Source organism: Rhinolophus sinicus, chromosome 1, assembly GCF_057876585.1.
Source record: "Rhinolophus sinicus isolate RSI-liver-muscle chromosome 1, RSI-T2T, whole genome shotgun sequence".
Classification (NCBI taxonomy): Eukaryota; Metazoa; Chordata; class Mammalia; order Chiroptera; family Rhinolophidae; genus Rhinolophus; species Rhinolophus sinicus.
In genome coordinates, this window is record NC_142501.1 from 7,053,979 (window position 1) to 7,077,403 (window position 23,425).

A 23,425-nucleotide genomic window follows, 5' to 3' on the forward strand; every position below is an offset into this window, starting at 1 on the left:
CAGCAATAACCAGTGGGGGGCGCTCAGGGCCAGGGTGGTTTGCCTTTCCCAAAAGGTAGCCCCCATGCGAACAAGAAAGCCGTGTTGTGCTCCATCTACAGTTACTGACAATTCCGTTTGGGAATTTAGAGGATGTGCAGGGAACTGTTGGGGGCACGTGTCCCCCTGGAAGCCTGTGGGTGGTTGTCCTTCTGTTTCGTAACCAGTATGAACATCGGCTCTCCCAGCGGCCCTTCCGGCCTATGTTCCCTGCAGGTGTTTTTATTGCTGGTTTCTTGATTCTTTGCAAACGGAGGACTTTTGTTTTTATGTTCTTGTATTTATTTGGGGGAGCAGGTGTTTTATTGAGAGAACCATGAGTTTATTTTTATTTCTAATTCTTTACTTTCTGAGACTCCTTAAAAATGTTCAGCCTCAAGTTGAATATTACCCAAACTGGCAGTTGCCGAGTCCAATTTATTTTTCCAGTTAAGTCGCCTATTTCAGCCTGTTCACTAACGACGCCACCATGAACGATGGACTCAGCGGGTGATGCTTCTGGAGGCGTGTTCATTTGCTTTGCCCGATTAGCCATCTATAAAATCCGTCTGATGTTTTCCATAACTGTAGAACTTTCAGTCTAATCCCAGGAGTCTGGGAAATGTTTGAATCTTCAAAAGATAGATAAACCCTTGAGAAACTCTGAGGAGCTCAGTTTTGGATATCTTCAATGGATGTGTCCAGGGGGGACCCCAGAGAGGGGTACCCCATTCTTGAGGTCGGTCACCTCCAAGAAGCCCATGTCCATTTTCAGCCATTCCTTTCCGCCCTGGATGTGGACACGTGCTCTGGAGAACGCTGCCCTCTGGGAGCTCCTGGTCTGGGCATGGCTGTGAACCTCCTGACAGGCAGCCTGGACTGATGTTGGGAAAAGGGACCGAGCCAGCTCTCTGAGCCCAGCGTCCCCACACATCCAAGTGGATGTTGGATTCTGCCATCCCCAGCCCCTTCCCACCAAGACAGAGGTGTGGTGGGAGTCCCTGTTGGTCCATGCTCAGGGGCCCTGCCAGCCCCAGAAAGCCTCCACCGTGGTGCCCTCAAGCCCTCTCTGTGTCTTTCTCCTCCTCAGAGACAGGCAAGTGCCTTTCTCGGGCCAAGGCCTCACCCCGGGCCCAGCTGTCCTGCAGCAAAGTGGGAGGCGTGGAGAGCTGCTTCCTGTCCTGCCCGGCTCACACACACTTCATGACAGGTGACCCAAAGTTGGCCCCGGGCTGGGATGGTGGGTGAGGGGCTTCCTTCCCTGGGGTCCAGCCCCTGCCCCTTGCTATTCTCCAGCAAGGAGCCTGACCTAGGCATGAGGGGCCCTCAGCCCTGATCACAGAGTGATTCTGAGCAGCGGTCTGGTTCTCTGCGAGCCACAGTGCCCCTCGCAGCAGGCGCATTGGGCTCATTCCTGCCCAGCCACTTACCCTATAGCCGTGTAGCAGAAATGAACTGACAAAGGGTCAGTCCTAACCTTCATCTCATTCAGTTACCCCCCCCCACCCCGAGGCCCCTGGGACCTGGGGTGCTAGAAGGGAGGGGCCCCCAGGCCCACCTCACCACTGGCCTCTCTGCAGACTCGGAAAACAGCTACAGCCTGAGCTGCGGTGTCCCAGGTCTCCAGGGCAGGACGCTACAGAAACGCAACAGCACCAGCTCCAGCACCGGGCCCAGCTGCTCAGGTAGCCCCTGGCCTGTCTGTGCCGCACACACCTGAGTCCCCCCTTGACTTTGCATCTGACACCATGCTGGGGGGAGAGGGAGGCACACGTCCCAGGGAAGGGCTTCCTGGTCCAGGTCCTGACCAGCAGGGCCCAGGGTGCTAGGAAGCTAAGAGGAGGGTTGGGACCTAGAAGCTGACGGGCTACGGGCTGAGTCCCAGCCCAGGGACAGTGCAGTGTGAATGGGCCCCTCTGACTCTAGGCTCCAGGCTACAGCACCAGAGTGGTTCAGTGACCCTGAGGTACTAAGTCTGTGGGTTTCAGTGGGGTGAGTCCCATCTGCTGTGGCCATTAGGTTCTAAAAGGTCCCGAGTAGAGCTGCCCCAGGAGTGCTGGAGGCATGGTGCTCCCATTCCCTATGGGATGGACAGGCCGGTCAGTCCCTGTCAGCACAGCTCAGCCAGCTCCCCCACCGGCAGGGGCAGGGGTCATGTCTTCAGCACCTGTTCCTATTCAGGATGCTGGATTCAATGACATGGATGCATCTCTGTGTGTTTAATGCATCCATGGTGTGATTCTAAGCACCTGTGATTGTAGGATTCTTTAGTCCAAGGGCTGTGATTGGTTCTTCAAAGGAATCAGTGGTCTGGGCATCTATACTATCTAGATCCCCCTTCCCTTCCTTGCTTCCCTCTCTCTTCTGCCCCCTCTCCTGAAAGCACAAGCCACCTGGCTTGAGCTTGACCCCACCATCCACACTTTCACCTTTTTCAGGCCTTGCAGGGAGAAAAATGAGGCAGCGGAGGTACCCCCTCCCCCAGCTCCTGGTGGACTTGTCCCCCTGGCAGCCCCCTCACACTCAGGCATGCCCTCTACAGCCCTAGGCCCCCACCACCACCCCACCCACAGAAGAGGCCACCACCTGGGGGGACTTTGGCTTTCCCCAGGTGCCCCCACCACCCCCATCAGGCAGAAGGCTCGCTTCAAGATCCGTGATGCCAAGTGCCAACTCCGGCCCCGCAGCCGGGAGCCCACGAAGGAGGCCCTGAGGCAGCTGCTGCTGGGTGAGTGGCCGCCTGGGTGCCAGCCACACAGGGAGCAGTGGGGGTCCCTGTGCCTGGGAGCTGGGAGCCAGGGTCCAGCAGGGCTGGGTTGCCAAGGGTGGGGACCTCTTCGTCCTTCCACCATGGTCCCTTAGCCCAGGCGCCATGCCTAGTGCACTGTAGACAGCGGTGGTGTCCCTTGGCAAGGTGGTCAGTGTTAAGTGGAAAGTTTGGGTCCCCAGCATCCCTGCGGTGCATCGTCCCTGCCTCATCCGGGCTGACGTGAGCAACCAGGGCAAGGTTTTTCTGCGCAGCCTGGCTGTGTCCGCACGGCAGGAATCACAGAGCTCACTCAGAGGTGATTCTTAGTGACGGTGGCAAAGAAGGATCACGGGGCAGGGGGGTGCTTGGTGAGAAGGGCCCAGCTGTGTTTCAGTGGAGATCCCTGAACACTGTAGAATTCTTCCTCAAACCTGACAGACCCCAGCACTCAGCAGGCCCAGCGTGGGCCGAGCGCCGGAGCTGGAGCTACTCCAGGAATATGCTGAGCTGCCTCCGTGTGATGGACTCAGAAGGGCTGGGGGCAGGGCCTGGTTCAGCCACCAGCCCCTTATGAGACCTCAAGTCAGCCCTGGCCTTCTCCAGCCTCAGTTTCCCCATCTGTACCTTGGACTGTTAGGCAAGGTGGGACCCTCGCCCACGGCAATCTGTGTGCAGGGCTAGATAGGACCCTGATCCCTGCCCCATGCCACCTTTGCCACAGCAGTCCCTTCCTTGTCCAGAAAACTGCCACCTGACCTTTGCAACCCTCAAGTGTGACTCCTCCAAGAAGAGGCGCCGTGGCCGAAAGTCCCCATCCAAGGAGGTGACCCACATCACAGCAGAGTTCGAGGTTGAGACAAAGATGGAAGAGGCCTCAGGTGGGTGAGGGGTTCCCTCATGGGCTGCTGAGGGCCTCAGAGATGGCAGTGGACCAGGAGGGCTGGCAGAGCTCTGCCAGCATGAAGCTGGGCTCCCACCCGAGCCACGGCGGCTGGCGGTAGAGGCCGCCTGGCAAGTGGGGGACTGGCAGAGTCACTGCTGGCTGCCTCCAGCCCAGGATGGAGGAGAAGGCTCAGGACAATGACAGGAGCAGGGCTCAGGGCCCACATTGACAGCCACACGGCCTCTCCCCACCCCACCACATCCTCACTAGAGCTTGGAAGGGCTAATGCCTGCAGCCTCCTCAGAGCAGCTGAGCCAAAGACCTGTCTCCCCAGGTTCCAAGGGGGGCTTGTAATCCTGGCTGTGTTTCCTACCTACACTTTCTTCTTGGCTGTGAGTGAGTGTTGAGTTGTGACGGAGGAGTTGAGATCTGACAGCAAACGTGTGCTGTGTGTGCCCAGTCACAGGGAGGCAGATGCGCAGAAAGACCACCCAATGCCAGAGAGACACTAGATGATAGCAGGCATGAGAACAAACAGGGCGCAGAGCTGAGGTCTGTCCCCCAGGGAGAGGCCGAGGAAGTCTTTCCAAGAGAGATGCCATTTGAATCGGGACTTGAAATCAAAGTTCACCAAATGGAAGAGATGGCAGGGAATGGCATTCAGGCAGAGGGAATAGAATAAGCAAAGGCACAGAGGTCAGATCAGAAAGAGCAAGATGTGTTCAGGAAGCAGTGAGTAAGGCAGGGTGCATGGAAAGCGGAGTTCACAGTGAGCGTTGGGGTGCTGGGAGTTAGGACTGGCAAGGCAGGCAGGGACCATACCACAAGGGACCTTGGATTTAAGGCCCAAGTGTCTGATGTTTTCCTGGGAACAGTGCAGCCTCAGGATGTTTGAGTGGCATGGAGAAGCACCCATCAGTGAGCTGTGCCCTGGGGAGTGATGTATTACAGTGGCAGAAGCCTGGTTTCTACTCAGATCTGCTGCATGGCCTTCAGCAGGTGGCACCTCTCAGAGCCTCAGTCTGCTCATCTGTGGGATGGATGCAGCAACAGTGCCCCAGCCCCGGCTGTTGGGAGAGTGCGCACCCAGCAGCGGCCTGGTGGACGGGAAGCCCCTAGGGAGCTGCGAGTGAGGGTCTCTCTCGCCCCTGCAGACACCTGCGAAGCGGACTGCATGCGGAAGCGAGCAGAGCAGAGCTTGCAGGCTGCCATCAAGACCCTGCGCAAGTCCATCAGCCGGCAGCAGTTCTCTGTCCAGGTCGCGGGCACTGAGTACGAGGTGGCCCAGCGGCCGGCCAAGGCCCCAGAGGGCCAGGGGGCGTGCGGTACAGGCCAGGTGCTACAGGACGGCAAATGCGGTGAGTCCCTACCCCCGGTCACTCAGATGTCGACTCTGTCCTTCCTCCCACATGCAGCCCGGGCAAACAGCACACAAGGGAGGGGACCGAGAAACACGAGGTCAGCCAGAGAGAAGCACCGTAGCACTCACCATAATGGCTGTTATGTACAGCGCACGTGCCCTCTGCCGGGCTCTGGGCAAGGCCCTCACTTGATGGAAGTTTGTACCTGTAACCTGCTCCACAGTCCTGGAGAGAAAATGGTGGGACAGAGGGAGCACAGGCCAGCGAGGCCACAGTGGAGGGGTATGAGGGCCATGGGGACCTGTCCGTGTGCTTAGAGGCTTCCCAGAGAGGAGGTGTGGGGGCTTAGGGCAGAGAAGGAGCAGAGCGAAGGTGCGTGTGAGGCCGAGAGCCACTCAGGTGCAGCGTGGCACTGCAGGAAGCAGGTGAGGTCAGGCCCACAGCACAGTGTGGGCAATGAGGCCAGCCAGGGCACAGAAGAACAAGGCTGGTGACTCGACCAGAACCCCAGGGCTGGCCCGTTGAGAGGGCATGGGTCTGGAGGCAGCCCCTGGTGGCGAAGTGGTGGGGAACCAATAAGAGTCTTGTTCCAATGGGGTTTAGTTTACGTGGGGAAAGCAGGCGGTCAGTGAGCAAGTGAGCATGGCCACAGGTGACAGGAGGCAGGCCGCAATGCTGCTGTGAATGCGGTGGGAACCACTGGACAAACTGAGCCGGGCAGCCGCCTCCTCCCCTCTCAGCTGTGGGAGGGCTGAGGGGAGGGTGGACGGTGGAAGGGAGGCCGGAGGGAGAGGGGAGAACCTAGGATCTGGCGGCAGCAGAAGTGGAAAGCATGAGACACACTCAGAGCCCACTTGCAGAGGAAGACTGGAGGGAAAGTGGCTTCGAGGCCGACGCCAAGGGTTTGGGCCACTCGGGCAGAGGGGGCATCGCTTTCTGCTCTGGGGGAAACTTGGGGGCAAGGGGGTGACAGAGATGGAGAGTTCCAGCCGCGCTTGTTAGTTAAGCCACCAGTGTGTCACCCACGTGAAGATGTTGAATAAATAGGTGGTGGGAGCCACAGATCTGGAGGACAGACCACAGGCTGGCCCAGAGAAATAACCTGGGGAGCCTGGAGAGAGGAGGGTCTAGGAGTGGGGGGCAAAGGGGAGGGCGGGCCTCTGAGTCAGGCAGTGAAACAGGTAGAGAGGCCTTTCCGCTGTCACTCTTTTATGTTTAATAACACGTTGGAGTCATTTCAAACTTTCAGAAACATTGCCAGACAAAACAAAGTGCCTCCGTATTTTCTTCACCCAGATTCCCCCGTTGTGAACACTTCCAGCATTTGCTCCCTCGTACTCTCATGTGTGCCTGTGTGCGGGCTTGTGTAGCCTTTACATCAGCATCCAACCCAACCCCCGTACCTCTCACCAGCTCTTCCAACGCTGTCCCTTCCTCTCCAGGAATGCATGTCATGTTTAGTTGCTGTCTCGGATTGCTTCTTTGCTCAGCAGTCTGCCCATTTGCTCAGTGCAGCCAAGGGCACTGGCTCTACCTTCAGCCTGTCTTCTCTACACCACCCACAGCCTTCCTGCTCATGCCTCTGTCACTCCCATAGCCTCTGCCTGCCCCTGTCCTCAGGTGTCAACTCCTCCACACGGGGAAGGGAAGGGGGGACAGGGCACTTGGTTTGAATGAAATGACTGTGGCCCATCCAGGAGGCAGTTGGTACACAGGCCAAGGGCTCAGAGCTAGAGGACAGGTTGTGGAGCAGAAAGCACAGCGGTCTCAATGGAGCCTGAGAGCTCAGCGTTTACGAGAGTGTGGGCAGAGAGGAATCTGCAGACGACCCGGAACAGGAGCAGCCAGGAGGACGCACGAGACCAGGGTCAGGCCTCCAGGAAGGTCCTCACAGGTGTTTCCCCCTGGCTCCTACCCCCAGCCCTTCAGGGATGGGTCAGGGCCTCTCTGTGCCCTTGGAGCCATAGGGACAAGGGCTGTGCCCTCCCTGATAGGACAGAGCCTGGGCTTGAGGCACCAGGAGCCCGACCACTGCCCCCAACCTGCGCCATGAGCATCTCCCCACTTTGCCTCTGCAGTGGCCTGTGAGCCTGGCACCTACTTCAGCGGAGAGTCCAGCCAGTGTGTGCCGTGCACGCCCGGGTCCTACCAGGACGGAGAAGGCCAGCTCAGCTGTACACCGTGCCCCAGCAGCGATGGGCTCGGCCTGGCTGGTGCCCGCAACGTGTCTGAATGTGGAGGCGAGTGTGGGCTCAGCTGGGGAGAGGCCCAGCCGGGACGGGGCAGGGGTGGGGTGGGGACGGGGTGGGGACGGGGCGCCTCCTGTCTCCACGGAGACCCCAAAGCAAAGGCCAGGAGCCAGGGGATGTATTGCAAAGTTCCATGCAGTCTCCAGAGCCTGTCCTCACTTCCCTGCAGCTGCTCTTACAGAGCACACTGCAGACCCCCAGTGTCCACGTGTTGGAGAGCACCAGTTAGCAAGCGCAGGGCTGCTCTCACGCAGCATGCACTTTGCAAAGGACTTTACAGTTTGCAAACACGTGATCATTTACAGGTCAACCTGCGTCTGTGATGGAGGCACGTGGCATTTTATAGTTGACCAAACATGTCACGTTTTGTGTACACTCGTTATGGAGGGTGCCATGTACTTGGGCCAGAACTGCTTGACACAGAGAACTTGACAGTTTGCACTATAGACAGATGGCTTGGAAAGCCCTTTGTCAGTTGTGCTTGCACAGCTTGGTTTGCAAAGAGCTTCCATTTACTACCCCCACTTAAGCTCCTCTGTGAAATGGGCTCATGGTTCCTCCCCGTTAGCCTTCTTCCCAGGGCCGTTGTGAGGATCACTCAAGGGAATGGGTGGGGAAAGGTCTGCCTGCAAGGGTGGGTGAGTGGGATCCTTAGGGTGGTAGAGCCCTCCAGCCTCCTCTGGGGAACAGAGAGATCAGAGCCCAGCCCTGAGGTCTACAGGCTGGCCCACTGCACCCTCCAGGAGTGTGGTCTCTGCCCCACACTGGGGAGACGGTGACTGTTAGACAGCACAGAGTGGCCACTGGTGGGGGCAGAGAATTCCAGGTTCTAGGCTGAGAGGGCATGAGACCCACCCCCTCACTCAACGCCTGCATGCACACTACATCCTGACTTCCTGCTAGAAGGTGTTGTTCCTTCCCTTTGTCCCAGCTGTACCCTCCTCCCTCTGCTCTGGCCCAGCCCTGCAGGTAGACAAGGCAGCCTCAGCCTGAAATAAATGACCTCCCACGACCTGAGGTCCGCCCTTCTCAGTTCAGCAACAAGGCCACTCGCTCTTCAGCCCACAGCCCTTCTTGTTGGTGGGAGTAAAGCTAGATCTGGCCAAGGCCACGCAGTGCGGAGCCGCCGGTGGCACGCCAGCTGGGGACCAGGCCTGGCGCAGCCCACGCTTCCTCCCCAGGCTCCTCCCCCCACCCAGCCCAGCCTGGTGCCTTGGTGCCCTTCCCAGAGGCAGGTGAGGGCTGAGACCAGGGCCTGGACCGAGGAGCCCCTCCCACCGCCTGAGCCATAACCTCTGATTTCTAGGCCAGTGTTCTCCAGGCTCCTTCTCCGCCGACGGCTTCAGACCCTGCCAGGCATGCCCGGTGGGCACGTACCAGCCCGAGCCCGGACGCACCGGCTGCTTCCCCTGCGGAGGGGGGCTGCTCACCAAGCACGAGGGCACTGCCTCCTTCCAAGACTGTGAGGCCAAAGGTGAGGGCGTCCCACCCACCCTGCGGGGCCACACTGGGCTCCTCAGAACCTTTTCCCTCCATGCGTCTCATGTCCTGCTGGCAAACCTCCGAGGTCAGAGGAGGAGACCGGAGCTCTCAGGCAGTGACATTGGTGCCCAGCACCGTGCCAGACACTAGGAGGCGACAACAGAGGGTCCACCTCAGGCCTGCCCGCGGGTACCAGATGAGAAAGCCAGGCAGGCACAGTAGTTACAACCTGGAGCTTCGAGCCCCCGGGAGCAACAAATGGGAGGCACCAGCTCCCCCGGACGCTGGAGAGGACTTTGAGATGCATCTAGAGGAAGGCTGGATGTGGGAAGGAGGTGAAGTGCAGCAGGCAGCAGCGGCGTGGGGGTGAGGTCAGAGGTCTCACCTTAACTGGAGACCCTCCCTCCAGGGCTGCGGGGCCCTGCCGTCCAGCCACTCCTCCCCCCACCCCCATGTTCACCAGGCCTCCCCCCCATCCCTGACCTCACTGTCCACTGATGACCCTGCTCCCTCTCAGACATGGCTTTGGGGCCGCTCTCCCCACTGCTGACCCCCAATACACCAGTGGACATACAGACCGCTCAGAGCCCTCCCATTTTTAAGAAGTGAACCCCAACTCTAGCCCACCTCCCCTCCAGCTCCTGCCAGGGTTCCCCCCCTTAACTGTTAGCCTTGCACAACGAGTGTCTGGACCACTTCCTTCCCCCATTCTCTCCTGAACCCCCACCAGCCATCCCCACTGCTCCCCGAGAATTGCTCCCATCAAGGCAAGCCTACAGGGTCCCTGCCTTGCTGGAGCCCGAGTCTGTTCTCAGTCCCCATCTCCGTGACCGTGACTGTGGCCCAGGTGCCAGCTCAGCCTCCCCCTGGCAGAGCTGGACATCCCAGGCCCGTCCCAGGCCCAGCACACTCATTTGTGAGTCCGGAAAAACTCATCTGCTCACTCTAAACAGCATCTCTGCGTGGTGACCTCAGCTTCTGACCAGTCCAGCCTCTCCCTGAACCCGACTCCACACCCTCCTGCCCGGGGAGCGCGCCACCATCTAATAAGCCCCTCAAGTGCTACCCATCCAGGACCCCCTCAGGCTTGTCTCTCCAGTGCAGGACAGTTCCATCCTGCCAGGTGCTCAGGGAACTTGGAGCCACCCCAAGTCCTCCTTCCCTCTCACCTCACATCCAGGCTGTCCCAGCCCCTACCAGCTCCACCTTCTAAACACCCAGGCTTCAGTGGCTTCTCCCAAGCCCACTGCTGCCACCCTGATCCAGGCCGCTGCCACCTCTCCCCGTCACCCTGACATGCGCTGCTCACTCCCAGGACAGCAGCCGAGAACGTGCAGTGGCTCCAGGTGGCCCTCCTCACTCAGAGGAAGCCTCATCCTCCCCATGGCCCCTGAGACCCCAGGAGCTCTCCCCCGGGGGCTCTGACCTCCCCACGGGCCAACCCCTCCTCCTCCTTCCACTCCAGCCACACCTGACCTTGGCCTGTGCTTCCCTGCTTCCCCCCCACAGTCTCACAGCCAGCTCCCCCCCATAGTCTCACAGCCAGCTCCCCCCCATAGTCTCACAGCCAGCTCCACACCACCACCCCCAGGTGTGCATGCAGAATGCCCTCCGTGCTGCCTTCCCTGGCCTCCTTTGTGACAACTCCTGACATGTCCTCCCTGTTTAGCGCCCCGAGACATACCCGGCACCCGTCATAGTGTGAGCAGAACGTTAGCCTCGGGGGTGGCCGGGAGACTCGTTGGCTCACTGCTCAGACCCCAGAGGCCCACAGTGCACCCTGCATGGTGTGGACAGGATCTGGGAACAGGGGCGTCGGCCTGTTCAGGGACTGGGGGCGGGTGGTGGGAGGTACTGGGCAGTGGGGAAGGGCCCTGATTGAACTCTGTGCTGAGACCCCATGGGCAGGGCCCTGATTGAACTCTGTGCTGAGACCCCATGGGCAGGGAGGCCCTGGGGAGAAGGCCCCGCTCAGGCCCTTTCCCACAGCGCACCCCTCCCCCACAGTGCACTGCTCCCCTGGCCACCACTACAACACCACCACGCACCGGTGCATCCGCTGCCCCGTCGGCACCTACCAGCCCGAGTTTGGCCAGAACCACTGCATCACCTGTCCAGGCGACACCAGCACCGACTTCGACGGGTCCACTAATGTCACGCATTGCAAAAGTGGGTGCTGACCTTCCCAGGGCTGGGGATTGGGTGCACCGGGAGGGACTGGGGCGGGGGGTAGGGGGGACCCAGTGATTCCTCTCTGCTTCATCACCTCCTCTCGGGGCCCCAAGGTGTGGACAGCGTGCCCGCCCTTCATCAGCTCCCGTTGTTCACCAGGCCAGGCCCTGCTCTCGGGGCTCTGGGTCTGTGGAGAGAATAGCCAGGCCCAGGCCAGGGCGGCCTGCGGGACGGCTGCCAAGGGCCAGGCCCTACAGCGCAGAAGGCACACATGTGAGACCGCCAAGTGGACTGGAACCAGACCACCTGAGCGGCGGGAAGCAGGATGCTGAGGGTGCAGTGGGTGGGTGGGAGAAGAGGAGGGCCCAGCGGCCTTCTTGTGTCTGCAGGACGCAGTTTAGCCAAGAACATGTGGGCAGCGTCGGGCAGCCTGGGAGTCGGTTAGCCCAGATCCCAGGCCCTCACTGAGCAAGTCTTTTGGGCCTAACGAAGAGTATTCTATCTTCCTTGTAGGTCTTTTTAATGCACTTTTCAGAGTCTTTTGGGCATGTTTTTGGGTATTTTACCCTTTCCCCGCTCAATTTCCAGCCAGCTGTCTCTTTCCTGGGCTGCTGGTCATGTTTGGAACAGCCTGAAGGCCCGTGAAGGGGATTTAATCCTGGAGGTGCGAGCCGTCCTCTCTGCCCAGGGTTTTCCCAGGCTGGGCTCATGGCCTCCTGGGGCTCCGTGATGGAGCTCACACAGACAGGGTTCTGATGAGTAAACAGGAAAATCTAGTGGGAGGGAATCTTTGGGAAGACAAGCTGCAAATGAAATATCTCCCAGAAATTCTGATGTGAGAAGATTTTTTAGATGAAAATATATGAGAAAGTTATATATATCCAATACTTACATTCAATTCTCTTTGCATAACAAAGGTGACTTCCTGTATAAGGTTAAGGCTAGGGACCATTTAGCTCGTAAAAAATGTCACGTTTGGCCTCTTCAAAGATACACAGCTGAGCCAAAAAAGGAAAGAAAGGAAACGTGTCTCCTTTTCCTTGCTGTGTTGCCTGCTTGTCCCTGAGCATTCAGGGGCCGGGGGGGGGGGGGCACCTTGGTACCTGGCGAGCACTCAGAGTGTTGAGTAAAGGAATGGACAAATGAGGGAATGGAGAGAAAGGGGCAGTTGGAGTTCGCTTGGGCTCCTACAACCTACAGGGGCCCTGAGGGGGCATGCCAGAGGGGTGAGCGGCTCCAGGCAGGCGGCCAGGACAAGGCCCAGCCCCAGAGTTTGAGGCGAGGCAGCCAAGGGTGCCCAATAAAAAGGAGAATTGGGCTGGGCCTCAGAGAACCAACACAAAACGGGGACCTGCCTTCCAGCTGAGGGCAGCCTGTGGGGCGTGGGGTCCCCAAGGGAAGAATGGCTCAGGGCCTGGCTGGCTGGCGGGGTGGGCTGCGCGGAGGTGGGCCAACGGGGGGGACAGAGCACCTACCAGCACGGCTGTTGAGAGCCCAGCTGGCCGGGGCACCCATCCAGCCAGGCCTGACCAGGCCCACTGGCCACGGTGCCCCCAGACCAGCACTGCGGTGGCGAGCTTGGCGATTACACGGGCTACATCGAGTCCCCCAACTACCCTGGCGACTACCCAGCCAACGCGGAGTGCGTCTGGCACATCTCGCCACCCCCCAAGCGCAGGATCCTCATCGTGGTCCCGGAGATTTTCCTGCCCATTGAGGACGAGTGTGGCGACGTCCTGGTCATGCGGAAGAGTGGTACGTGCCAGTGGGGGCAGGGCCTCAGCCGTGTGTGCACACGCCCCTCACCCCCGGGCATAGCTCCTCTGGGCCGGGAGGAGGTTGCCCCGGCTTTAAATCCACCTCTGTTTGACTCTAAGAGCTGGGCTTTACAGAGCTCCGTGGAAAGGTCTGGAAAGCTTCGGGTGTGCTTTAAGCATGAGAATCAGAACCCGGTCAGTCTGGCCTCAGCGCTGATCACAAGCCAGTCTCTCAGCCCAGTGGTCCCACCACGTCCTGCCACGCCACCCAGAGTGAGACCGGGGAGCGACCCCTACTCCACAGGGCCTCCTCCCCCTCTGAAGCTTGGGTGGGCGAAGAGCCAATCTGTGCTCGCACACGACGCCCCAGGCTCAGACAGCCTGTCCCTACCCCTCTGTGAGCCCTGGCCTCCTGGCTGGTCACCCTCGTCAGGGCTCATGGTGAGACTTCAGGCAATGAGCAGGGTCGGCCCCTCAGCCGTGGGTGAGGACAAATGTATGCCCAGAAGGCCACAGCAGCAAGAAAGGCAGAAGTGCCTTTAAATCCCTTACAGTGTGTGCCTAGGCCAGGGACTGCATGCTGCTGTAGGGCAGTGGTGCCCACAGGGTGCAAGCTCCCCGTCAGAGGTGAAGGCACGAGGAGGACACAGGTAGACACCAAAGCGCACCTGCCCACCTGGGCCTAGACTGTCCTTGATACAGAGAGACCGGCCCGAGGAGTGAGAGGCTGTGGCCCTTTGTTCTGCTCGGTCTCCCAGTCAGTGTGGCTGATGAGCAGCAAAGCACCTGTGTGCGAATGGGAGGGCTGAGGCCAGAGAGGGCCAGGAGCTGCCAGGGTCCCTCGGCCAGTCAGAGTCCAGCCTGGAAACACCTCCCGCCCACGCCCAACACCAGCCCCGCAGCCTCCAGCACCCTCCCCTCCACTGTCCACCCACAGGGCTGAGCTGTAGGGACACCACCTTCTGCCACCTCGAGGGTAGCTCAGAAGGCTCCCCAGGGAGAGTGAGGCAGTGGGGCAACCTTTGGCCAGCCCCAGGAGCCCCAGGGGTCGGGGGCTCACCTTTTTCACTGCTCACAGGGAGAAGGTACTTTCCAAGTGTGACCCAGGTTCTGTGCTGGGTGAAAGCATGAGCCCTGTCCTTGAGGAGACAGTGACAGCCCTGTAGAGAGGGCCTGTCATAGAGGGTTCACTAGAGCAGAGTGGGAATGTGGCAGGGTGGCGATGGAGCAGTCAGGGGGTTTCCTGGAAGAGGGGGCAGGAAATGAGGCCCAGTAGGACCTGGGGTTGAGGGAGGGGAAGGGCGTCTGAGGCAGAGGGAACAGTGCAGAGACTAGAGAGCTGGAGTGTTTGGGGCACTGGGCGCTGTGGGTGCTGGGTGGCTGGGTGGGTGGGGAGGCGAGCAGCCCGAAGACAGGCCGGCTGAGGAGCAATGGCACCTCTGCCCCCAGCCTCGCCCACGTCTATCACCACCTACGAGACCTGCCAGACCTACGAGAGGCCCATTGCCTTCACCTCCCGCTCCCGGAAGCTCTGGATCCAGTTCAAATCCAATGAAGGCAACAGCGACAAAGGCTTCCAAGTGCCCTATGTCACCTATGATGGTGAGTGCAGCCACACTGTGTGCCCAGCCCAGGCTGGCCCTGGGTACACAGAGATGAAAGTTCCAGCCTGGGGGGCAGGGGCAGACAGACCCACAGAGCTACGAGGTACAGATGAGGGAGCAGTGGGGTGGGGTCTGCAGGCTTCAGCATGAGGTCCTGCCTGCAGGGTTCTGAGGGTTCGGTTAGGATTTTCTTGCTGGCCAAACCCCGAGGAGAGCCATTTGGGTGGAGGGCACAGAGGCAGAGCGGCCCGTGGCTGGAGCAGGGGAGGGCAGAGGCTGACGGAGGGGGCAGCAGGTAGGTCTGGAGCCTCTACCTTCCTTCCTTCCTGGCGGGGTTGGCAGAGGACTACCAGCAGTTAATAGAAGATATCGTTCGCGATGGACGGCTCTACGCCTCGGAGAATCACCAGGAAATTTTGAAAGTGAGTGAGCTTCTTTATGGAAGGGAATCCCCGTGTAAGCCTGAAATAGGGGCCTGTGACAATCCAGGCCACCCCTGCCCCCACCCCCACCCCCAAAGGGTGAGGGGAGGAGGGTGGTGGCAGGAGAGGAGAAGGTGAAAGGGGGTTGGGGGGCCCTGGGGACAGGGGACAGCACATCTGTCCTTCCAGAACAGGAGGTCTGAGACAAGCTCTCTGGTGGGGTCAGCCCAGGACCTGGTGATGTGTTCCTTGGTCAGTAGTTGTCAGCCTCATTTTCCTCATCCATGAAGCGGGAGTACTTTGACAGGGTGGCATCTTAAAATCAGTGGAATCCAGCGCCGTCCTTGGACTGACTCCCTCCTCATCCCGTCCATGGCCTGAGAAGCAAAGCCACCTTGTCACTGAGGGAGGCTGTGGCCATCACGCAGCAGACACTGGATGGGTCAGGACCTTGCTTTCTCACCATGAGAGGCCGACCCAGGGATGCGCTTGGGCTCAGCCTCTGGGCAGACAGTGTCCCCAGCCTGGGAGCCGAGGGTGGCATAGGAGCAAGAGCTGGGCTGGGCTGGTCTGCTGGCCGGCTCCTGCTCCAGCTGTCACTTCCAGCTGGGTAGCCCCGGGCAAGCCCTCTGCGCCCTGGCCTCCTGGCTGAGAAACGGGCAGGTGGCTCACAGAGCTGGGCTCCTCCAGCCCCAGGCCTGGCGCTCCTACACAGTTTGTGACAGGCTCGCCTGCTTCACCTGCCCCTCCCAGGAACCAGAGGGTGGTCCTGCAGACAGTACCCAACTATCTCTGCCTCACTCCTCCTCTGCCACCCCGGCCCTGCCCTCTGCCCCCAGCTCCACCCTATAGCTGGAACAGCTCTTCAGAACTATGTAAAAGAGTTCCATCTCTTAGGATGAAAACCTTGGCCAGCAGGCCCAGCCGGGCATGGCCACCGCCGGCCTCTGCAGGGGCTCTTGGACCTCCACACTCGATTGCCAAGGCCTCTTGGGAACATTCTTCCCCCACCTCTGTCCTCAGGGACCCTCCACCCGTCCTGCTCTGAGCTCAGGCATCCCATCCCCTGGACCGTCACCCAGACCTCTCTGGCCAGGTGACAGACACTTAGAGTCCCACGAGGCCCTCCTTCTTGGTATCTGTGAGCACTGCAGTTTAGGTTTGTCCTGTGACTACTTGGTCGCCACCCCGCCCTCCTTGTAGGGGAGGCGCTGCCCCCATGGGACAGGTCCAACCCGGAGATGGCCAGTGTTGCCAAAGTCACAGTGAGACAATGAGTCCATGGCATGGTGGTGGCCCTCCACTGAGCACCTTCCCCGGGCCCAGCTTGAGAGCTCTGCCAGAGCCCTCGGGGAGAACACAGCCGGGTCTCACACTATTCCTGAGGGTCTCCTCAAGCATTGTATCACCCCACTTTAGAAATGACAACCCTGGGCTCAGAGAGAGGGCCCAGCTGGTAAGTCACGGTGTCAGAGTGTGGGCCGCGTCTGTGCATCCAGAGGCCGCTTGGCAAGCACAGCACTGGGCTGCCTTTGCCACTGTCATTGCTGCATTCATCTTGCTCGCAGCCCTGAACAGAGGGATCACACCCCATCACCCAGATGAACTTGAACTTCAGAGAGGCAGAGCCATTTCCCAGGCTGAGGAGCTACGGAGCAGGTTCTGGGGCTACAACTCCAAACCCAGGGCCGTTGGCTCCAAAGCCTGTGCTCTGCTCCGTGTTCCAGCATCCAACCTGCTGTTTTGTTTTGTTTTGTTTTGTTTTTGCAGCAGAACATTATTAGATAAAGTTTTATTGGAACCCCGAGAGTTAAAACCAATAGACTATTTAAAACCCTATTAGATAATTAAAACCAAAAAACTGTTTATGGCGAAGAGAGTCTGTGGGGTCTTGAAACCCGCCAGCCGGCCCAAACTCCTCCCCCTCTCCCGTCCTTACAGACCCCCCCACAAGCACCGATAGGGCGCAGGGGCCCTCCAGGCCAGCCTGGCCTCAGGCCTCGGCCTCACCACACCAGCCTTGCCTTGCAGGACAAGAAGCTGATCAAGGCTCTCTTCGACGTGTTGGCCCATCCCCAGAACTACTTCAAGTACACAGCCCAGGAGTCCAAGGAGATGTTCCCACGGTCCTTCATCAAACTGCTGCGCTCCAAAGTGTCCCGGTTCCTGCGGCCTTACAAATAGCGCTGGGGTAGCCGCCCTGCTTGGGGACGGCCGGTGTCCCGGGGGAGGGGAAGGGGAGCCTCCCTGCCCTCCACTGCAGAAGCCGAGACGCGGCTCCACGGCCTCCATGTTGCCACGTTACCTGGGGAAATCACTGTGGTGGCTGCCCTTCTGGAAACACTGACCAGCCTGTGGAGGGCGAGACTACACCCAGGCAGAACCCCCAGCCCAGCTCCACTCCTCGGGTCGCTGCCCCAGTGGGAAAACATTGCTTAAGGCAGCTTTCTCCCCTCTCCCTCTGCTCACTCATTTCCAGGACACCAAGAGTGCCCTGTTCTGGGCCACTGACACAGTGCCACCCCCCGGGCGGGTCCTGGCAGAGTACACATTTGGAGATTGAATGTGCCCCCCGCATGACATTTCAGGAGAGAGAGGAACGTGGCTGCCGCTGTCTCCAGGGAGACAAGAAGCCAGGCCTTGGAAGGAAGGGTGTGTGAAGGCACATCTGGAGGGCTTTGATAAGCCCGTATGGATGCCTGCTGGGGCACCCACACCCACAGACGCCTCCGGCCACAGGCCCAGAACCCAGTTGCCCTGTGGTTAGGTTCTAAGGATTCTGTGAGAGGACAGGAAAGAGCTGCTAGGGGAGGAAACTGTAGATTTGTGCTTTCCCTTGATAGAGCATCTAATTAAGTATTATATATATATAAATATAAATATATATATAAATATACTTCTATTTGTGGGTACTTTAGGAAAATCCTCTTACGTGACTGTAAATATTGCGACCCCACCTCACCTCCCAGCAGCCAGTGCAAGCCCCAGCTGTTGCCGGCGTCCCTGGCTGACGAAACTGCTTCTCCAGGTACCTGTTGCCTCCGGTTACGTGAGGCCCAGAGCCTGTCGGACCGGGAGAAGGCAGGCTGGCCCTGGATACACTGTGGAGTACAAGTTGTTTGGGAACTGAGCTCTGAAGCTTTGCTGGAGTGTTACCCTCACATGGAACATGGCGGAAGGCAGTTTCCTTCCTGGGGTCAACTTCGGAGGAGCCTGGTGTCTGACCCTGAGGCCATGACCTTGAGGTCCATGCTGTGCCCGAATGCCACCAGAGGCAAGGCCTTTCCCACGTGAGCACAGGCTGTGCCACTGCGAGGGGCCTCAGAGTGCAGTGGCCCACCCCTTTCATTTACTCATGAGGAGGGCCGCCCCCAGGCAGAGGCGGTCCAGCTGTCAGAAGGCCTCACTCCCAGGGCGGGCATCTTTCTGCGGTGCCATGCTGCCTCTCTCTTGGAGTCTTTCTCTAAAAAGGACAAGTCTGGAGCTCTACCAGGCTGCCTGGTGTCCCACACTGCCAGGAAGCCAGCGCCTGGGATGGGGCCCGTGAGGACGGGACATGCTGCGGCCTGCCTGCTGGGGACAGTTGGCCACCGGCTGTGGGACATGCACAGCAAGCGGTCTGTATGTTTAGGGCTAACAAATATCCCAAACTCCAAGGAACACGGAGGAATCTTCAAATGAAGCCCGATTCCCACTCCAGGTCGTTTCTTCCTCCCGCTCGAGCCAGGCTGACCGGCTACAGATGAGCCCAGTGTGACGACCGTCTGTCTGTGGCACGCCAAGGATGGCGAAGACTAAATCTCCAGGTCGCTGGAGATTCAGGGCTGGGGGACAGGCAGCTCATGAAGAACTTCACAGTCTTTTACAGAAAAGAGCTTGGAGCTCAGGAATCTTCACGGCCGTTACCTGTCTCGGCAGTGGCGCGTCCCCAGCCTGGCTGGCATCAGTGCCTTCTCTGCCAAAGTCCAACTCACGTTGGAAGGCGCAGCACCTGGGTAGGTCAGTGTCAGCTGGGAAGCCCTGTGGGGGCCACACTGCCCTTCCCCCAGTCACAGCCGTGAAAGCCAGCCTTGGTTTCCAGAGAGAGACCTGTCTTCCCTTGTCAAGCCATTGCTCACCCCCAGAAAGTAGACAAGTGTTCTCCAGAATGAGCCCCCAACAACAGCTCCAAGGGAGGGACTTAGGAGGGTTTTGTTACAATCCTCGCAAAAAACTCAGAGAGGACCAGACAGATATCTTACCACGCTGACCTCTTCCTGTCCCCACTAATCCACCCACCCTTTTAGTGGGAGTCTGCCCACGGTCCATAGCCTCACAGCACTGTGCTCTGACCCTGCCCAGTGTCCCCTGACTCGGACACGGAGCCGTCACCCTTCATGAACACCAGGCAGCCAGCAACCCACTCAGTCACCATCCAGGCCTCCCTTCCCAGTGAAACCGCCTCCCGCTCTACCAAGGGGCTTCCACGGCCGAGGATGAAGTCTGTCTCGAATCTCCACGTCAGCTCTCAGCCCCGTGCTGGGGAACTTGGGGGTCCCACCTGTTAAACCCAGAGCTGTTCCCAGTCCTCAGGGCCAGGGTGGCCTGGGGGATCTCCCTGGGCAACAAAGAATGCTTCTCCACGTTTCCATGTTGTGAGCGCCAGTGGTAGCTTGGCTGATGCAAGGCGGCCATTCCACCTGGTTCCAGGTGAAGGGGAGAGAAAAGAGAAGGTGGGCAAGGCCTGGGCCCAGGTAGGGTGGGTCCCCACGATGAGTCCAGAAGGATGGAAGCGGAGGACCAGGGCACAGGAGTCCCATGCTGCCCGAGGGGGAAGCAAGACGTGAAGGGATAAGCCAGGGCAGGACACCCCACTTCTGGATGGACGTTGGCCTTGAGCAGCCACAGACTCATCCCGTCTTGGGCCTACCCCTTGCCTGGTGAGGACACTCAGTAGCTGGCCAATTGATGAACTCCAAGGAAAGGAGCTAAGGAACACACTTCTGGGAGCAAAACTTGCCCAGTTGGCCAAGGACCAAAAGCACGTGCCAAGACCTGGATGCGCCAATGAGTTTGGTTCTGCAGAAACTGCGGAGATGGCAGTGGAAGACCCAGGTGACTCTGCACCCCATCACTGGGGACAGCAGGCCTGGAAGAAGTCCCATTGCCCCACATCCCTGCCTCTCCTGGAACTCTCTGCTTTCATAGAAACATGCTAAGGAAAGAGAATCTGCCTCAAGGTTTGGTGGCTGACCAAGCCCTCAGTGAGAGAGTGTTAAGGTCGTCTCACCTGCTTCCCCCAATTCAGCTTGTTTTTCCCCAATTACTCTCTTACCTGAACCAGAACCTTGCAGCTGCAGCTTTATGCTGGCTTCTTCCTCCCCCTGCAGCTCTCCATCTAGTCTCTCAAAAGGCAGAATCAGCCTCGGCCCCAGGTCGCATCTGCCAGTGAGGGCCACCATTCTTCCCAGATCTGGCTCCCCGGGGCAGCCCTTCCCAGCTCCTTCCCACCTCTGTGCTGACAGGTTTGAGGAGGCCATGAGGCCCAAGCTACCGTCTTCCTTTTGTTTTAGATGCACAGATAAAGTAAAACTGAAACCCGGGCTATAAAGTCTCTAAATCGCAATGGCCAAAGGAGGCCGACTTGGAAAGCCTGAAGAGAGAACCTTTCTCCCTCACCTCTTACAAACACCGTGTTTCCTATCTGAACCCTCGTTCTCCCAGAGACACAGCCAAGGTTACCCATTTTCCACAACAAGAGGCCCGTGAGCTGCCGGAACTACAGCATGTGCCTAAGTCACATTTGGTGGGGGGGGACAGGGGGAGGGGTGGGGGGGTTAATACTTATACCGGCACCTCCACCACCCCCAGCAGAAAAATAAGACACTGAACTAAGTTGGATCATTTAGTAAACATTTGCTGAGCACCTACTGTGTGTTAGGCTCCTGGAAAGGCAGAGGGTTGATGGGATCCTGTGGGAAGCCCCTCTGCTCACAGATAAAAGTGATTGAGGCTGAGCTGGGCGTGGCAGAGTCCAGCACTCTTCTCAGAACAAGGAGACCCTACCCGTGGTGCCACCCAGGACCCCCGGTAAGGATGGAGGGTGTCCGCAGAAGGGGCAGAGCAGAGCTGGGGACAAAGATGTACATTTCAAGAGTGTCCGAAGGAGAAGATGCAGCCAGTCCAGCCTCCCGATGCGGCCGCCCTCCTCCACACTGGCCAAAACTGCTGACCTTGGGAGCCCGGCCACCACGCCCAGGACAGTGGGCTCGGCCCACACACTGTGCCTGCTGCCTGGGCCTGTACAGCCAGTGCTCCAGAAGGGAAGTATCTTTCTTGGCTCCCAGGGACACCGGCTGTTTTCACCTGCCTCCTGCATGCTTGCAAGTTAGTCAACCTGGTCAACTGCATCTTATATCGAGGTTCGTCTTCTTCACCAAAGATACACATGGTGGCGGCAGCCCGGCCCTTCTGACCAAGGGACAGTGCCCAGCCAACGTTGTTCAGGCCAAAGACAGAAGGACTTGAAATTTGTGAGACACTGCAAATAGCTCCTATTCTCCCACGGCTGCCTCTGCCCCTGCAGCACGTGCGGATCACCAGCCCCGCCAAGAGTAAGACCTAAGCCAGACATAGGCCCAGTACAAGCTGGAGTCAGCCTTACCCAGCCGGCTTTGCTTCTTGGAGCAGGTACCAGCAGGGGTGCAGGGCCACACACTCCCTCCCAGCATCCTGCACAGATGGCCCCCAAAGAACAGGATGCTTTGTTTCCCTGAGGCCTCCTGAACGGACCCTCTGAAATTCTCCGTACACCCCAAGTCTCAAAAGGAAGGGCCAGGCTCTGGGCTCAACCCTTTACCACCTGCACACAAAATCCACCGTCCCTGTGAGGTGGGAGGGGCTAACCTTGATCTTCAGATGCAGGGCTTGAGATTCTGGGAGGCCCAGTGATCTTCCCAAGGCGAATAGTTAGTAATCCACGGAAATGAGAAAACCAAGCCCATCTGGTCCCAAAGTAGGAAACATCTCTGTAATGTTGACACTGAATTTAACAGATGGCTCAGCCCTGGCGGTGGAGTGTCCAGGGGCGGGGAGATGAAGGACAGGGAGAGGAGAGGGCAAGGAGGGGTGGGGGGCTGGGGACTTAGTGAGGGTCCCTCCCTCTGGAACAAGCAAAGAAAACTCATTCCAAGAGAAATGGGCCTCTGCCTTCTCCCCTGGCGGACATGTCACTTCCGTTCCAACTTGAGCCCGCTCTGTGAGCTAGGCTGCAGTTTGGCAGTCCCCACTGCTTCCAGCCCAGGCCCGGAGCACAGCCCTGGATACATGCCAAGTGTCCCCTCCCCCATTTTTGCCCTGCAGGCCCCAGCACAAGCTCATTAGAGAATGTGGGTGTCCCTCACCTGACAGTGGTGAAAAGTAGGGCGGGAAGAGAAAGCTAGGTAATGTCAAGTATTTTGTCGTTCGGTCCAGAGGCCACGTAGATCTTTGTGGAAACTTACGCCGTTGAGTTTAGAACCGTCAGACCGTCTGAGCAGACCCAGTCCATTTGCTCTTACATAGGATATCTGCACACCCCTGGAGGGGTGGGGACCGGAGAGCTGAACGCTCGTGCCTGCCGCCTTCACCTTGGGCTTCTCTGTAGGCACTGTCCTATCCTGGCGCTTTGGCAATCACTGCCCACAGAGTGACACGTATCAGTGTAACCACCTTTTTCTTTTAGTTGCCTCAAATATTCAAAGTTTTGTTTTCTCCTTTATGTTCACACATATGCATGTAATTAAACATTTGTGAAAATCACTTTAATAATAAACAGAAAAAGAACGTAAATATGGCTCCTTTCTCTCATTCATCAGAGGTCATGATGGGGGGGAAAAGGCAACTGAAATTAGAAAAGAATTCTTTCAGAAATGTCCTGGATGTATTGAGGGCTGAAAGTAAAGGAGCTACAGTAACTTCTGGAAGGCAAAGCAGTGAGTTTGAGATCTGCAGGGGAGGGCACCCAAAGTTAGGGAACAGACGTGTTCCTAAATGAGCTGCCAGAAGGTAAAACTTTTGTGTTTCAAATCCCATTTCTCCTCATGACGGGCATCATGAAATGAGAGATTTTCCTCTACGCCAGGATTTTAATCTGGGAGTCACAGCCACAGTGAGTTTCAGGGGATCCAGGATCCCTCAAATTCAGTGTGTGTGTGTGTGTGTGTGTGTGTGTGTGTGTGTGTGTGTACATTTCTCTGGGAATACAGCCCATAGCTTTCATCAGATTCTCAAAGAAATCTAGAACTCCAAAAAGGCTAATAGCCACTATTCTCCTCAATAAGGTGGAGAACCTTACTGCTCTCAACAGGAGAAAAAACAATTTTATAAATATTAATATTCCAAATAAGGTATGGTAAACACCAGGTTTTTCTGGGTTTGTTTAACACAGTGATTTAAAAGTCTAAGGAAACTTCTGGGAATATACCCAAAAGAATTGAAAGCAGAGTCCAGAAGAAATAGTTCTTGTGCTCGTATGAAAGGCAAAACCATCACTGTAAATGTGTTGGCTCCATTGGCTGAGGAATTACTCCCCAGTTGGTGCCAATGTGTATCAGTCATCAGGTAGTTCCCTTTTTTTCATCCAGTTCACGGAATCAGAATTAAGCTTTTGGAAGTTCGTTCTGTCCAAAATGAAGAACTAGCATTATCGTGACTGCTGCTCAGTTAAATTCAGTTAAGAAGTTGAACACTGAAGTCCTTTTTTTGCGAT

At 58.0% G+C, this 23,425-nt stretch overlaps 1 protein-coding gene across 3 annotated transcripts in view; it reads left to right on the top strand.

The window, feature by feature from the left end:
• SCUBE1 (signal peptide, CUB domain and EGF like domain containing 1) overlaps window positions 1–22,506 on the top strand; it is a 129,427-nt gene extending 106,921 nt beyond the window's left edge. For all 3 annotated transcript variants that reach the window (XM_019715035.3, XM_019715037.3, XM_074326508.2), the window contains 12 exons: window positions 1,109–1,228; window positions 1,599–1,703; window positions 2,630–2,746; window positions 3,508–3,645; window positions 4,805–5,008; window positions 7,090–7,251; window positions 8,567–8,734; window positions 10,750–10,911; window positions 12,472–12,669; window positions 14,121–14,273; window positions 14,618–14,697; window positions 16,729–22,506. In XM_019715035.3, the coding sequence (XP_019570594.2) occupies window positions 1,109–1,228; window positions 1,599–1,703; window positions 2,630–2,746; window positions 3,508–3,645; window positions 4,805–5,008; window positions 7,090–7,251; window positions 8,567–8,734; window positions 10,750–10,911; window positions 12,472–12,669; window positions 14,121–14,273; window positions 14,618–14,697; window positions 16,729–16,881 (1,760 nt within the window). In that variant the 3' untranslated portion in view covers window positions 16,882–22,506. The remainder of the gene's footprint in view (window positions 1–1,108; window positions 1,229–1,598; window positions 1,704–2,629; window positions 2,747–3,507; window positions 3,646–4,804; window positions 5,009–7,089; window positions 7,252–8,566; window positions 8,735–10,749; window positions 10,912–12,471; window positions 12,670–14,120; window positions 14,274–14,617; window positions 14,698–16,728) is intronic.
• Window positions 22,507–23,425: the final 919 nt, after the last annotated feature.